Source organism: Puma concolor, chromosome B3 (genome assembly GCF_028749965.1).
Source record: "Puma concolor isolate L17-30 chromosome B3, mPumCon1.1.hap2, whole genome shotgun sequence".
NCBI classification, from domain to species: Eukaryota; Metazoa; Chordata; class Mammalia; order Carnivora; family Felidae; genus Puma; species Puma concolor.
In genome coordinates, this window is record NC_141672.1 from 37,437,085 (window position 1) to 37,453,883 (window position 16,799).

General features: G+C 49.6%; 1 protein-coding gene across 2 annotated transcripts in view; it reads left to right on the forward strand.

The window, feature by feature from the left end:
* Window positions 1-16,799, forward strand: part of SPTB (spectrin beta, erythrocytic) — a 128,741-nt gene that overhangs the window by 77,000 nt on the left and 34,942 nt on the right. For both annotated transcript variants that reach the window (XR_015252304.1, XM_086709531.1), the window contains exons 3-15: window positions 1,149-1,300; window positions 2,537-2,710; window positions 3,690-3,781; window positions 4,178-4,258; window positions 4,579-4,694; window positions 5,151-5,263; window positions 6,078-6,265; window positions 7,926-8,043; window positions 8,669-8,827; window positions 9,571-9,873; window positions 10,609-10,759; window positions 11,361-12,231; window positions 13,319-13,456. Coding sequence is in view for 1 of the 2 variants with exons in the window: in XM_086709531.1 (XP_086565657.1) it covers window positions 1,149-1,300; window positions 2,537-2,710; window positions 3,690-3,781; window positions 4,178-4,258; window positions 4,579-4,694; window positions 5,151-5,263; window positions 6,078-6,265; window positions 7,926-8,043; window positions 8,669-8,827; window positions 9,571-9,873; window positions 10,609-10,759; window positions 11,361-12,231; window positions 13,319-13,456 (2,656 nt within the window). In the remaining variant the exon portion in view is untranslated. The remainder of the gene's footprint in view (window positions 1-1,148; window positions 1,301-2,536; window positions 2,711-3,689; window positions 3,782-4,177; window positions 4,259-4,578; window positions 4,695-5,150; window positions 5,264-6,077; window positions 6,266-7,925; window positions 8,044-8,668; window positions 8,828-9,570; window positions 9,874-10,608; window positions 10,760-11,360; window positions 12,232-13,318; window positions 13,457-16,799) is intronic.

Sequence of the window (16,799 nt, forward strand, 5' to 3'; positions counted from 1 at the left end):
AAGGGTACACCCTCCTTCCCTCTTCTCCCCCTTTCTCTTTTCTTCCACTCTTCTGTCTTCCGCTCCTCCCCCCATTCTTTGTGCTATCCCAGCTTCTCTCTCTCCAGCATCTTGTTCAAGGCTCCCAGCCATAACTGTGCAGGTTACCAGAATCTGGTTTACAGAGGTGCCAAGAGGTACCTCTCCTGAACTGGTGCAGCGAGAAGCCTGGTTAGGGCTGATGCTGATTTCGAGTAGGGATGTCTGTCAGCTTCTCAGGTCTGAAGAGGGAGAACCTCTGCCTGGTATGCTGGGGGTGAGAGAGGCAGCATAATGCAATGGACGGCCCCCAACCCAAACCTCCTGTATGCCTAAACTTGTGCGGATCATACATTCCAACTTGCCTTGTTCACCATTCTTCTCTGCCTACCAGGAGCTTCTTCAGGGCAGGCAGTTGGTTTTGCTTTTATGTATTATCAGGCCTAGCATGAGCCTCCACCAACGGGAGCTGAGTAAATGTGCACTCAATACAGTACAGCTCTGGAATACCTACCTTGTAGTGGGCGCTAGGCCTTCGGGATATAGAAGTGAACCAGATAGACAGACTTTGCTTGCAGGAGAGACAGGCTTTCAACTCCTATGAATGTGAAGCAAGACCTAAATGAGAAATGTATATGCAGGGGGTGGGGCACACAAGGGGAGGCCTAAGCCCGGCAAGGGGTTGGCAAAAGCTTTCTGGACAAATAGGAGTTAGGTGGAGGGGGTGGGGTGGAGTGGAAGGGCCAGAGAGACCATTCTAGGCAGGGAATGTTTGTTGGATGGGTAGACGGGTGAACCTGGCGTTGAAATCTGAGTTTACTGGTACAAAGGGACAGAGCATTCTGCCAGGCACAGGAAAACAGGTGGCTGAATTAGGCATGCCTAGCCACTGGGCATAGAATGTGGTAGTAGAAGTAATCTCTTCATTGCCCCAGTCCATGGACCCATGTTGCCCAAAGGCTACACTCTGACCGCCAATGTTCCTAGGAAAGGGATGAAATAGGTACCTCAGCCTCCTCTACCAGGGATCAGGGGACCCTGGGATTAAGAAATCCCCTCAGCCCTATGTCACATTGCACACTGACACTGTCACCCCGGGCACCTCACCCAAGGCTCTTCTCCCCACTCAGATGAGCGGGAAGTGGTTCAGAAGAAGACCTTCACAAAATGGGTGAACTCAAACCTGGCTCGTGTGCCCTGTCGCATCACTGACCTCTACAAGGATCTGCGGGATGGACGGATGCTCATCAAGCTCCTGGAGGTGCTCTCTGGAGAGATGCTGGTAAAGCCCCTTTCTGTGTCGTGGCCTCTTTCGCTGCACCGTGTGGTTGTGCCGTGTCCCCTCTTCAGGAAAGACATGGTCTGTGGGTATCTCCAATTCTCATGGCCTTCCAAGGTTTCTCCTTATTCTTTTGGGAGGTTTCATTGCTTACTGATGTGAGATGTCCATGTGGCTTCCTGAGTTCTCTGACCTCTACTCAGAATTCATTGCCTAATGGCCACTCCTGCCTCTTCATGCTTCTCCCAGAAGCCATGCAGAGCTCTTGACTTTGTCCACATGGGGCCTGGGCATCTGTCGCTGGCCTGCAGTGGACCTACCATCTGTTGCCTCATGCAGGCTAAGATGGGTTATTACCCAGTTGGAGAAATTTGCATCCTTCTTGGAACCCAGAGGAAAGCATGGAAGATATTTTCCTGTGTGTTCTGTCACTCTTACAAGTGGAAATTTATTACATGTCCTCTCAGTTGTAACCCACCTGGCAGTAATGTTGTCTCTGAGGGAGAACCAGATGAAGGTTTGTGTTTTGTTCAGTGACTTCCATTATGACCTGGGGCCTATTAGTCAGGATCTTCTTTGCCTTGTTTCCCCCATGGATAAAATGATACCTGTGCCTGATGAAGCACTAAGATCCTTGGGGTTTGAATGAAAAGGTACCACATTCTTCTGTTGCCTTTTCAACTCCAGGCTGCTGCCTTTTACACTGTATTGAAAGCCCACTAGAAAGAGTTACCACTGGGAACCCTTCACATGATGTGGCTACTCCTCAGGGGTGGTCCCCTTAAGTTTTGGCTAGGGCTATTCAGGGATGGAGGAGGAGGCTGGATGCTGGAATAGACCCTGTTATATCAATCACCAAACAGAAAGCCACTCTTATCACCAACCAACAGTAAATAGTTCTTATAAATGTGCCTGGCACATAGTAAGTGCTCAATTAACTATCTGTTGTATTACTGCTCTTGAATGTCATTTATTACATACTCAGAAGGCTTTGTTCAGACCCTGGAACTGTACCGACACAGCCCAATTGCAGAGCTCTGGATGCTCAAGGAAGGGGGAGCCTCTGAACTTTGCTGAAAGGATGGGGTTGAAAAGTGGCAAGCAGTGAGCATGAGGGTTGGAGTTTGGCCAGGAGGGTGGAGGGTGGATGCTGATGGCAGGAACTGGTCTAGGCTGCAACCACCTCTAGGGGTGACCGTGAGGTCCCTCCGTGCCCATGGGGCCAATGCTGTCCTTCAGCCAAAGCCCACGAAGGGGAAGATGCGCATCCACTGCCTGGAGAATGTGGACAAAGCCCTGCAGTTCCTCAAGGAGCAGCGTGTGCACCTGGAAAACATGGGCTCCCATGACATCGTGGATGGCAACCACCGCCTGGTCCTGGGCCTCATCTGGACCATCATCCTTCGCTTCCAGGTGGGTGCCAAGGGGGCAGAGGGAGTGGAGGGAGCCTTAAGGGGCCAGATGGGGTTTAGGAATCTTATAAAATGGTGAATGAAGTACGAGTATGCACATTCTGGGAGGCTAGAAACCTGTCTTGTGGGACAACGTTTATAGGAAGAACGTCCTCTACATTGCCTGGTCACTGAAGCTCAAGGTGAGCTGTTCAGTCAACAGTGTAGTCTTTTGAGGGAGAAGATGGAAACTAGTAGCTGGGCAGAGATCTGACCACAAGATCTGCTTTTGTCCCCTTCCCCCCACATGTGTAACTTTTTTGGTTTTTCTTAAATAGTTTGATTCACAAGTTGCAAAAACAATACAGAAGATCTATTTTATGTTTTTCAATCAGAAACTTTTCTCTTCCCACCCTGAAATTCAAGGTTATCTGTAAGGAAGTTGAGAAAGTACAAGGGAAGGAAAGCAGGGCCTTCCACATGCTGGCTTGGGGACAGAAAGAATCTAGTCCTGAGGCAGGGAAGGCAGGGAGGAAGAAGACAGCACACAATTCCCAGACTGAAGAGCTCATCCAAGGGGTCTTGGATATCCCACTTCACTCTCTGTCGGTGCTTATAGTTAAGCAGTAATAATGGCAGAATTGGGGAGAATGAAAGGTAAGAGGAGCTACTAATCAAACATACAGTCCCTTTCAATATTCACGTTGTTCCTTGTAGGGCACTGTTACTCAGAGGAGGATTTGGGGTATCTTCTTTATTCTCAGTACCCCATTAGTCAGGTTACAGCTGTCTCCTCCAACATGAGGAAGCCATCCCCGTCCTGTGCAGCTGACTAAGGCAGAGAAACGGGCCACTGGGATGCAGGGCCTTAAGCTGTGGTGTTGCTGCAGGGCTGACAATGCAGATGGGTGGCTAAGAAGGAAGAAAGAGGGAGGGAGAGAAGGAAGGCACAGAGCCAGATGCAAATCTAATTCCTCCCTCTCTTGTTCCTGCACCCCTAGATTCAGGACATTGTTGTCCAAACAATGGAAGGTCGTGAGACACGCTCAGCCAAGGATGCATTGCTATTATGGTGTCAGATGAAGACAGCAGGGTATGCCCTGGGAATCAGTTCATTACTACATTCCCCACCACGCCCTTACTTCCCCCAAGTGCTGCCATACCCAGGGAACATCACCCAGAACTGTAGCAGCATTGGGGTAACTGACGCAAAATTTATCCTGACCTGATTCTTAGAGGCCTGAAATTCAGCATTCCTTTCCAGAGTTGCCTGGGCCGGACCCTGTCTGGGGTCTGTTGGGTGTGTGAGTCTCTTGGGCCCCCCTTATGGAGGAGCCTCTTCTTGTGACTTAACTGCTGTCTGTTGTTGAAGGGGCTCAAGAAGGGATGGATACATTTCTCTCTTGTGTATTAGTTTCTCGGTGTAGACACTTTTTGAGACCCCCCAAAGAATCAATTTCTTAGGTCTTATTGTTTCTTTTGGATGCAGCTACCCCCAGGTCAATGTGACCAACTTCACCTCCAGCTGGAAGGATGGCCTGGCCTTTAATGCTCTGATACACAAACACCGGTAAGGGGGAAGAGAGGGCTGTGGAAATGACACCAAACACCTGGGCTGTTTGGATACATTTTACTCAACGTGTAGGTTCCTGTTCAAGCTTCCCTGGAATGTTCTCTCCACTGGGCCTTCTCTCACCCTCAGTATCCCTGCCTCCCTGAAATTCAGTCATGCCCACTGCCCCCTCCCCTTGTACTAGTGTTCACAGCTGGCCCCCTCCTGCTCCTGTCTCCTTTGACTTCTGCCCAGCATCCTTGCTTTGTGTTGGGGCAGCTCTCTTGGTGGGGGATGCCATGGCCACTTCCCTTTTAACAGCCTGGCCTTGTCCCCAGGCCTGACCTGATCGACTTTGATAAGCTGAAGGACTCCAATGCACGACACAACCTTGAGCATGCGTTTGATGTGGCTGAGCGTCAGCTGGGCATCATCCCGCTCCTCGACCCTGAAGGTGAGCTACACCTGCTCCAGTCCTCTGCTGCAGTGATGGGCAGTGATGAGAGCCAGTGCTCAGGCTGGAGGGAGCCCCAAACTGGCAGGGCACCTGGAGGAGTCTAGGCCTGGTGCTGGGCCAGGCGTGGACACAGCGAGGGGACAGTGGCTGGGCCAGGGCTCTGCTCCGGGCCTGCTCTTCAGATCCAAGGTGGTTCCCCACATTTGCCTGGCCCAACTGGGGGCCCACTTGTAGTCTTTGGATCCTTCTTTTTACTTCTTTCATCATCTGTGGTCCTAATATGGATTTGATCCTCTCGCTAAAATTGCAAACACTTATTCTTTCATTCTCACCCCTCTGTCACTTGGGTCCTGTAGTTGAATTTTATGCTATAGGAACAGGGAGATAAGCCCTCTGATCCTGACATTTCCAGCTTCCATTTGGGTTCTGAGAGCACACCCTTTCCTCTTGCAGATGTCTTCACAGAAAACCCTGATGAAAAATCCATTATTACCTATGTGGTGGCATTTTACCACTATTTCTCCAAGATGAAGGTGCTGGCAGTGGAGGGCAAGCGTGTCGGCAAGGTACAAAGCCGTTTCATAACCAGAGTGTACCCCGTTTCCCTGTTTGTCACACCGAGATGCTTCTTTTCTACTCTAAGACCTTTGTGTATAGGCCCTGGCTGCAGTGGGGGGGTTATAGATCACTCCCCACCAACTTCCTCTGAAGCCAAACATTGCCAAGTTAATGGCTCCCAAGCTGAATTCCAAAGCAATTTGATGGTCTGTCCTGAAAGATGTCCTAGCCTGCAGCTCTGAGCCCATCTTCCACCGGCACACCCAAATCTCGTGAACATTTCCATAGGAACACGATGGGCTTTTATTTATTAGTTTATTGTGGTTCTGGGCCTCTTAGCTCCTGTGGTATATCAGGATCCCATCACACTGTATGGACCCTCATGCCAGATTCCTTTCCCCTGCTGGTCCACAGCTCCCCAAGGGCAGAGACCATTTCTCATTCTTCTTGTGTGTCTGGCATTTAGCGAAGACAGTGCCTCTAGAAACCCTGGATTCCTAATAATGAATTTTAAAATAAACGAGACCTTGGTCTTTCTAGTAGCTGCTGTCCTGGCACAGCAAGCTTTACTAGTGTTTTACAGGGTCAGGGGTAGGGTGGAGCTGCCCCTGAGCCCTAGCATAGCTAGCTTCCTACTAATGTTTCCAGTCTACTTTCAGTCCATTCCTCCTGCCTTAGCAGTGCTGTTGGGCTTAGGGAACAAACCCAACGTGGAACATTCCAGTTTTGGAGAGGAGGACCACCTTCATTGTGGTCCCCATTGGTGGCCTCATTGATGTCATTGTTCTTCTGATAAGGATAAGTAATAAAGTGGTTCCCTAGGTAATTGACCATGCCATTGAGACTGAGAAGATGATTGAAAAGTACAGTGGGCTGGCCTCTGACCTGCTCACCTGGATTGAGCAGACCATCACTGTCCTGAACAGCCGCAAGTTTGCCAACTCTCTGACAGGCGTCCAGCAACAACTCCAGGCCTTCAGCACCTACCGCACCGTGGAGAAGCCACCCAAGTAAGGGCCTTGGCACTTGGAGGGTGGGCATCAGTGCTAAGAAACTTCCAAGGTAGAGCCAGTCTCTGAGCCTTGAGAAGTGTATCCAGGAGGTATATCCTAGAAACTAGAGAGCTTCACATCTGTCATCTACTTCATCCCCACCCTGCCTCCCTGCTCCCAAGCCATCAGCCTGTAGGAAATGGGCACTGATGAGTAACCCTTAACTCATAGCCAAAGAAAGTACTTTCCCAGATCCCTGAAGGGGAGCAGGAGTGAAATCTCAGACTTCTGAGTCTCTTCAAAGAACCTGTGCTGGAATGTTCCTCTCCTCTGTGCACTGAGCCATGCTTTTGCTATCTGGTAATGACCTCTATATTCTCAGCCCCAGAGCTCTCTGTGTGGGGTCCTGTTGGTGGTCAGGTACATCCTGTTTCTCATCTGTCACTGCTCATCAACACAGCATTTAGCCTGCCTCTTGAGACCCCTGCTTCACCCCAGTGTGTGCAGGGCCTGTGCACATGTGTGCATACATAGGCACAAACAGAACCATACATTCACATACAGACACACCCATAAAAACATGCATGCAGGTACGCACAGACACGGGGGCATTCCATCTCACCTGCTGTTAGCTGGTCCAGCTCTTCTGAAGCAGATTTCTAGCTCACCAGTGGTGCCCTCTGCCTCGTTCCTCCCCCTCACCTCCCACACTCTTCATTCATGACTCTCAAACAGAGAAAGATGAGACATGGAGTCTAGAATGTACTGTAAACAAGCGTCTGGTTTCTGGCCTGACACTAACCCACTTTTAAAGTCCTAAATCCAGTACAGATAACATCCCCTGTGCATCTACCAGGCAGTGCACCACAGGGGTGCTGTCTCTTGGCTGAGCAGATGGTGCTCTGGGCTATAGCCCTCTTGAAGTGACTGAGTGGTCAGCTCTGTCAGGCTTGCCTCAGGGTAGGGACCTTGTTTATAGCCAGTCTTCGACTGCTACGTGGAGGATGCAGAAGTAGGGAGATACTTGTGTACATACGGAAATGTAAAAGTACCCAGTTACCTCGAGCTTAGACCTTCGGTTCCAGACATTCGCCCCGCTGTCAGTTCTTATCTCCTATACCTATTACCACCCCGGAGCCCAGTCTTTCCTCCCCACTCAGATGCATCTGGCCTTTAGGACTTGTCCAGAGGGCTGGTTCATTAGTACTCAAGTGAAACTTGCTCTCAGTACAATATGTTCTTACATGGATAATGAGGCTTCTAAGGTTTATTTGGCTCACTCAGTAAAAAGCTGACTAAAGAGCTAGTCAGAAGCCTTCATCATTTCAGAACAGGGAAGAGTTTTTTTGTGTCAATTGGTAAAGCTTGGTATCTGCAGGAATTATTGGAATACTCCAGTTAGCCATTCCCCTGTAGAAGCAAATGATAAGCAAACACTGTAGTGGCTGTTGTGTTTTTTCTGGTTTGTGTTATAAAGACTCAATCCCGAGCAGATCACAGTTGGTGAGTATGATAGATTTCTTAACAGGTAAGTAAACCTACACAGCCTCTTTACTTTTTGTTTTTAAGGAAAACATGCTTTGCTATGCCAGCTCCAAGATGCCAGTGTTCCATTTTGCCTTCAGCAAAAAATATGGGGACCTCGACACTAATTTCCCTACCTCTGTTTTCTCAACAGGTTTCAGGAGAAGGGTAATCTGGAAGTCCTACTGTTTACCATCCAGTCCCGGATGAGAGCCAACAATCAGAAAGTGTATACACCTCACGATGGGAAACTAGTGTCTGACATCAACCGGGTATATGGCAGTGTTTTCTTTACATATTGCCAGTGGGTTGACTGAGTGTCTGATAAGGGCACAGGGAATGGTTACTGGGCAGGATTAAACCAAGCCACCTTCTGTAGTGTTATTAACTGCACATGCTGGCTGTTTGGGAATGCTCTCTGAACCTCGTTCTGAGAGGTCCGACTCCACTCACTGTCCATTAATTCAGCCCCCTGTTCAGATGCCCAGAGTCCATTCTGGGAGCCAGTTTTATAGCTTAGTTTCTCTGACTATGGGATGAATATGAACTAATTAGAAGGGAAATGCTTTCTGGTACTTCAGAGGTTTGGAGGCTTAGCATCACTTGGACGTCCTAACAGAATGAAAGTAGCCATTTAGTCAGTGAGGATTTACTGAGCACCCACAGAGGCGAGTAACATTATATTAGGCCAAGAGTCTAAGGCAGGTTTAGTGGAGGAAGGAACTGGGAGGTCAGGACCAGTGCTCCCCAAGTCTTTGGTAGCCAAAAGATGGACTGAACTTTAATCTAGGCTCTGCTTAGATTCCTGAAATCACTCCGTGTCGGGTGAAAGAGACAGAACCCTCAAACCTAGGTGTTCCCCTATGCCCCAAGAGTTCTCCTGTGTCCCTCACACAGGCCTGGGAAAGCCTGGAGGAAGCTGAGTATCGGCGGGAGCTGGCCCTGAGGGAGGAGCTCATTCGGCAGGAGAAGCTGGAGCAGTTGGCCCGACGCTTTGACAGAAAGGCCGCCATGAGAGAGACGTGGCTCAATGAAAACCAGCGCCTCGTGGCTCAGGTAGTGGGGGACACACTGGGGATGGCAGGAGGCAGAAGCTTTCCAGAGCCCCAGCAGTGAGCTGGGCTGGAGCCCCAGCTGGCCTCTCAGTGGCAGTGGGATAAGCCTCTCCACAGGCCTTGCGGCCCTGCTCCCCTGCTCCCCATGACTGGGTAAATCGGCATTCACGTTTGAGGAAGAACTCTCCGTGGACTCTGACCTCTAGGATCACGTCATATTTCACTAGCCAAAAATTGACCCCAGGGCTGATTCTCCATAAGAGCATCTGTTCCTTTCCATTTAGAGCTTGGACTCAAATGTCCAGGAAGGGAAAGCCAGCATTCTGAGAGGATTGGAGAGTGTGTGTGCATCCTAGATAGCATGGGAGTGAGCCATCTGTTTACAGCTGCATGGCTTCCAAGTGAGAAGCAGCCCCTTCCTGCCCAGAATCGGGCAGGTCCATTCAAGGCAGGGCAGTGAGTGCCAGCAGGCTGCGAAAGGGCTTGATCAGTCACTTAGACACGGCATACCCACGTGTATGGCACGGTGAATAAAATTATGAGCTTCTTTTAAAGGCTCTTGTAAGACAGTTAGTCTTTGGAACTTGGCTTTGATAAGATAGGCTGAGAAAAGCAGCAGAATGCACCCCTCGGACGGGCTTTCCCATCCAGCAGTTGTTCTGAAGGGACCCGCCATTTCTCTGTGCTTGGGGACTGGCCAAGGGGAGCCTGACTGAGCCACCTGCTTTCCTCTGCACGGGACAGGACAACTTTGGGTATGACCTGGCAGCCGTGGAGGCCGCCAAGAAGAAGCATGAAGCCATCGAGACCGACACAGCTGCTTACGAGGAGCGGGTGAGGGCCCTGGAGGACCTGGCCCAGGAGCTAGAGAAGGAGAATTACCATGACCAGAAGCGCATCACTGCCCGCAAGGACAACATCCTGCGCCTGTGGAACTATCTGCAGGAGCTGCTGAGGGCCCGGCGCCAGCGACTGGAGACAACCCTGGCCCTGCAGAAGCTCTTCCAGGACATGCTGCACAGCATTGACTGGATGGATGAGATCAAGGTGGGCCCCGGAGGCTGCCCATCCCCCACCGCCTCCCACCCCTCCCCACCAGCCCTACCTCAGCACTGGCCCTGCAGTTAGCTGTGCTTCCTTAGATGCTCCCAGCCGAACATGCCTCTGGCCCAAAATGGAGAAACTGAGGCAGTATGGTGTCTGGCTGCATCCACCTATCAACTGCTTGTCTCCCTCTGCTCCAGACAAGTCACCAACCCAGGTCCACTGTATTTCGGGTGATCAAAGCATCTTGGGTTTATGGTAGCACAGGTGCCAACCTACAGGACTAGAAGTGATAGACATGAATCAGGAGCTTGGAGAATCCGGCCCCAACTAATCCCAGTTTGAGTCTGGTTAGAATCCAGACTTCCCAGCATGGGAGCAACCAAGAAGTCTGACTCTCCTCTCCCTCCACTGCAGTGGGTCTCGCTGAGGATGCACATCAGACCAACCATGGAGCTTTCTAAAAATACACATGCCCAGGCCCCAAACCTTGAGACAGATGCAGGAGATCGAGTGTGGGGCTTGAGCTTCTGAAAAACGTTCCATGCATGATTCTGAAAGGCACTCCCACTAGGAAGTCCTCTATAGCTTCTATGCTGAGCAGCAAGCATCTTCCAGCTGCATCTGACTCCCAGGCCCCCATACCATGGATGCTTCCTTTGGAGGGGTCTCTTCTCCTAGCAGGTATGTGACTTCACCTCTCCTTTTCCCCTCTACCCGGTCTGTCCTCTTTGCCAGGCTCACCTCTTGTCTGCTGAGTTTGGGAAGCATTTGTTGGAGGTCGAGGACTTGCTACAGAAGCACAAGTTGATGGAAGCTGACATCGCCATCCAAGGGGACAAAGTGAAGGCCATCACTGCGGCCACCCTGCAGTTCACTGAGGGGAAAGGTGAGGCCACGGATGTCTCCCTGTTGAGATCTCTGAAGCCAGAGCCCTATGCTCTGGCCCAGCGTTCTAGCACCTCAACTTGGATAAATCCTCCAGCTTTAGAATTCTGCTTCTTTCATCAACTAAGGTGCAAAAGAGAAGCTTGAAGGAGAGCAAAATTCTCCAGACAGCAGGCAACTGCTTCAGTAATCTAGAATCAGAAGGTGTTCCTAAGCACCAATAAGGCATCATCTGCCTTCCATTCACTTTGCTAGTTCAAGATACAGCAGAGACCATTTAGAATTATAGCTTTGGGTCTTAAAGATCCTGATGCCTCCTTGAAGAATCATCTTGAAATCTGTGCCTGGGCCTTTTAAAAAAGAATTTCGTGTTACGCGTTTCTACCAAGAGCCGACCCACCTTATTCCTGAATTGTTAATGGGAACTAATTATAAAGAACTTGGCCTGTCCTCTGAGCAACTGGGAACTCTGTGTCCACTTCCAAAGCCCCAGTGAGATGGCAGGTTCTAGATTGTGTGGTTCTAGCCTGGCAACTGATCCAAGGCTTGCCCACAAACAAAACCCTTACCTCTTTTGCCTTCCCTTCTTTCATTCCTCCCAGGATACCAGCCTTGCGACCCCCAGGTTATCCAGGACCGTATCAGCCACCTGGAGCAGTGCTTTGAGGAGCTGAGCAACATGGCAGCTGGACGGAAGGCCCAGTTGGAGCAGTCCAAACGGCTCTGGAAGTTCTTCTGGGAGATGGACGAGGCCGAGAGCTGGATCAAGGAGAAGGAGCAGATCTACTCTTCCCTGGACTATGGCAAAGACCTGACGAGTGTGCTCATCCTTCAGCGCAAGCACAAGGCCTTTGAGGATGAGCTCCGAGGGCTGGACACCCACCTGGAGCAGATCTTCCAGGAGGCAGAGGGCATGGTCGCACGTAAGCAATTTGGGCACCCACAGATTGAGGCCCGAATCAAGGAGGTGTCTGCACAGTGGGACCAGCTGAAGGAGCTGGCTGCATTTCGCAAGAAGAACCTCCAGGATGCTGAGAACTTCTTCCAGTTCCAGGGTGATGCTGATGACCTAAAGGCCTGGCTGCAAGATGCCCACCGGCTGCTCTCAGGTGAAGACGTGGGACAGGATGAGGGGGCCACACGGGCCCTGGGGAAGAAGCATAAGGACTTCCTGGAGGAGCTGGAGGAGAGCCGCGGGGTGATGGAACATCTGGAGCAGCAGGCCCAGGACTTCCCCCAAGAGTTTCGGGATTCCCCAGATGTGACCAACCGGCTGCAGGCCCTTCGGGAGCTCTACCAGCAGGTGGTGGCCCAGGCAGACCTGCGTCGGCAGAGGCTGCAGGATGCCCTGGACCTGTATACGGTGTTTGGGGAGACAGATGCCTGTGAGCTGTGGATGGGTGAGAAGGAAAAGTGGCTGGCCCAGATGGAAATCCCAGACACACTGGAGGACCTGGAGGTCGCACAGCACAGGTCAGAGCCTGGCTTTCTCTCCCTCAGCTCCCCGCACTATGGCCCCGCACTGTAGGAACAACCTCTAGATCAGGAGAGCTCTCTCTGAGAGGGGACGGGATACCCTTAATTGCTCAGGCCATGCACCAGAGTCATGGGTTTTAATCAGGTTCTGTGGCTTTGGGTACTTTGCCCCCTGGGGCCTTCCTTAAAATAACACAGGGGATCTTTCTAGTCCAGTTATTCAATTACTTTTCGGCCACAGCAGTCTTTGTTCAAATGAATTGTATATAGAACCTCTGACATATAACACAGAGGAAAGTAGAACTGTTTGGTTAAGGGGGAGGTGAGAAGTCGGAGCCTCACCACCTCTAGCTCTCTATGGCAGTCACTAAGCCACAGAGCCCCAAATGGCCACAGGGACCAGTTTGCAAACTACTGGTCTGTAAGGCCACTCTCCTGTCCAGTATTCTGATTCTATCCACTCTCGGGCATGGGGGAGCATGCCCCCAGTCTGGACGGCACTCCAAGTGTCTTAAGTACAGAACTAGAGAGTTGAGGAGGAGAGATCACTCCCTAGAGTGTGCTGGGGTGGGCCCAGAGTGCTGGAGAGACCTGGTCTCTTATCCCAGAAGGGTCAGCTTGCATAACTACACCCTGCCCCCAGAGGCTCCCCCTTCTCCTACCTGGGGACAGAGCACCTGGCTGGGGAGGGTATCCTTCAGGTCAAGGTATCAAGGCCAGTGGAATTAGGGCCAAAGAGTAGCAGCTGTGGCAGTGGAGACATGGCAGGTGTTCTTTGAGGTGATCAACCCCACCCCCACCCCAACATACACACCTCTTCTTTCCCCTCTGCCTCTCCATTGGCCTATGTGGTAAGCAACCAGCTGTTTACTAGCCTGGTCCAAGAAACGCCAAACTATGAAATTGGACCCATGAATCAGAAAATAGAGTCTGTCAGCATTACTTTTTCCTTTCTGCCCCCTTACCCGGTCACATGTATTTAGGAGATGGAAGGAGAAAGTGAGAGTTCCAGGTTCCAGAGACAGGGCAGTAGGCCAAGTGCCCAGGCTGCCTCCCCAGTTCTCATCTTCTCTGTCCCTATCAGGTTTGACATCCTGGACCAGGAGATGAAGACGTTGATGATACAGATTGACGGCGTGAACCTTGCTGCCAACAGCCTGGTAGACAGCAGCCACCCTCGCAGTGGGGAAGTGAAGCAGTACCAGGACCACCTGAACAGCAGGTGGGGTGTGGGTAGGGCTGGGGGCTGAGGGCATCTTCCCTGGGCCACTGACACACCCTTGGGGTGTGGCCCCAAAGTCAGGATTCCTGCTAGGCACTGTAGGGTTTGTACCCTCAGAGCTCCTGTCTTTCTCAGTCACAGTCTCCTTCTGACCATGGACTGTAGCAACAAGGGGTAAACAGCGCTGCACTCACCACACAGGGTGGGGTGTATCCTGTGTGATGGAGGAAACGTTCTGAGCGCACTTGTAGTTAGAATCAGGCCATAAGGCACTCATGCCACATTTCCCCAGACATTCGAAGGCAGGAAAAATTGCTTTCTGAGAGCTCTTAAGTACTGTCCATAAAAGAGAGCTCCTGCCTGTGCCAAAATGCAGCATCGATAATGAGGCTGGCTTGAATGAGCAGGAGAATTAGCAGGAAGCCTTGAGCTCGCTTTGTGGCTGGAACAAAAAACAGCCCCTAAGGAACCTTTAGAGAGGGGGTGCTTTCTGTCCAAGGCATAATTGCCATGAGTTCCTCAAGGATCTCTGAGGATAGCACACGCCTGTGTTCCCTTTGTTACCTTGGGCCCTGCACACACAATACCACATGTTTACCACCTCCCTGTTGCCCTAGTTCCTTTCCCCACACTTATGTCGGGGCTTTGCTCTGCCTGAAGCAATCTGGGAGGTGGAGTTAGGTAAGACCCCGTTGTACTAAAAAAAAAAAAAAAAAAAAAAAAAAAAAGGCTCAGCCTAATAGAGACTCTGGTGGGGGCCCAGTGGGAGGTGGAGGGTGACAGGGATACTTCAGAGTCACTAGAACAGGACCGATTATCTCAGCATCTAATGACAGAGACTGAGGTCAGGAGATTCCTCTGTAATGTGAAGTTTGTGCAGAGGAGGAAGATGACTTTTTGATCTTCTTTAGGCTTGGACATAATGAGGGTGTGTGTGTGTGTGTGTGTGTACAAGTGTGTGTGTGTGCGTGCGTGCAAGACAGGAAGAACTTGTCAGTTATGTATCTGTTGCCTTCATGAGAATGATCTTCATAAATCCTGAAGCTGTGAACCATCCTAAGTGAAATACATCAAGGCACTTGCCATCCTTAGGTGAGAGAAAACCTGAGGCGTGAAATGGTAAGATGGTTTTCTCGTTAAATCTGAGAGTTGAAACATACCTGCGAAGTCATCTAATCTGGCTGACTACTCCAGACCGCTGTTCTTGTACAGACACTTACAGGGGTGGGTAGCTCACCCCTTCACCATGCAGCCCACCCCATTTGGAGGCAACTCCCTTGGTTAGAAGGTCTGACCTCCTAGTGAATGGAAATCTTCCTTGAAATTTGTAGACCTTGGTTCTGGCCCTGCCCTTTAGAGAAATAAAAACTTATTATGAGTCTTCTTTCACGTGATAGCTCTTCAAATATGTATTTTTTAAACAACTGTGATTCTTTGCCTCTGCCCACAGCCTACCCCCATGCCACTGCCATTCTCCCTACCAGAGAGCATTCTCGTCCAACTCTACATTCCAAATCAGGCCCATCCTTTAGACCAGTTCAGGTGCCTCTTTTTCCCAGTGTCCAAGATGAAAACCATTCTTTCCCTCCTTTGTACTGGTTCAGAGCTTTATAGTCTACCTTCCATTATAATTACTTTTATCCTGAAGAACTTTCCTGCTAGACTAGAAGCAAATGAAGAGCAGTATCTTTACTGCCCACAGTGCTTTGAGCACCAAGCATATAGTTGAGCTTTCCTCTGTTTGGAATATTCTCTTTCCAAATATCCACTTGGCCACTACTAGGAGTTTATCCAAAGGATACAGGAGTGCTGATGCATAGGGGCACATGTACCCCAATGTTTATAACAGCACTGTCAATAATAGCCAAATTATGGAAAAAGCCCAAATATCCATCAACTGATGAATGGCTAAAGAAGATGTGGTTTATATATACAATGGAATGCTACTTGGCAATGAGAAAGAATGAAATCGTGCCATTTGTAACAACATGGATGGAACTGGAGGGTATTATGCTAAGTGAAATAAGTCAGAGAAAGATATCCTATGTTTTCACTCATATGTGGAGTTTGAGAAACTTAACAGAAGACCAGGGGGGAGGGAAAGGGGGAAAAATAGTTTCAAACAGAGAGTGAGGCAAACCATAAGAGACTCTGAAATACAGAGAATAAATTGAGGGTTGAAGGGGGTGGGGGGAGGGGAAAATAGGTGATGGGTATTGAGGAGGGCACTTGTTCGAATGAGCACTGGGTGTTGTATGCAAGTTATGAATCATGGGAATCTACTCCCAAAACCAAGAGCACATTGTATACTCTGTATGTTAGTTAACTTGACAATAAATTATATTTAGAAAAAAATAAGTAACAGGATGCCTGAGTGGCTCAGTTGGTTAAGTGTCCGACTTTGGCTCAGGTCATGATCTCACGGTTTGTGGGTTTGAGCTGTGCTTTGGGATCTGTGCTGAAAGCTCAGAGCTTGGAGCCTGCTTCGGATTCTGTGTCTCCCTCTCTCTCTGCCCCTCCCCCACTTGTACTCTGTCTCTCAAAAATAAATAACAAAAACATTAACAAAAAAATTATTTTAAGAAAATGAATAAATGTTAAAAAAAATAAAAAAGTAAAGAATAAAATGACAAGAAATATGCAAAGTGAATGTGAAGGAAGCAGAACAAAACTTGAAAAGGAAGAGAAGTATGCCATATTCTTTGATAGAAGGACTTACCATGATAATAATGTCAAAACAAAGCCTTATGTATTTAAGGCCCGAAAATCTACATGCGTGCGCACACACACACACACACACACACACACACGGCTTACTCCCTTATATTATTCAGACTCAGCTTATTGGAACAGCCTTCACTGACCACCCAGTTGAAAACATCACTACCTACTTCCTACCCAGCCCCGCTGCCTCTATCTCATTATGTTGCTTTACTTTTTCATTGTACCTATCACCACTTGATGAATTATGGACTTACTTATCTGTCTCTGCTCATTCAAATGAGAGCAAGTACTTTGCTTTGTTCATTGCTACATCCCTAGAGCCTAGAACAGTGCCTGGCAAAAGGCACATGACAGTTGCATGATAAATATTTAGTGAATGAGTGAACAGGGACACAACTGAAATCTCTTCTGCCAGGCTTGGCCCATATGAGTCATTCAAGCACTTACTGAATAAGTGATTACCTTCATACGCTGTATACATTCCATTTTTTTTAATGTTTATTTTTGAGAGAGAAAGCGAGAGCGAGCTGGGGAGGGGCAGAGAGGAAGACACAGAATCTGAGGCAGACTCCAGGCTCTGAGCTGTCAGCACAGAGCATAGTGTGGGGCTCAAACCCAT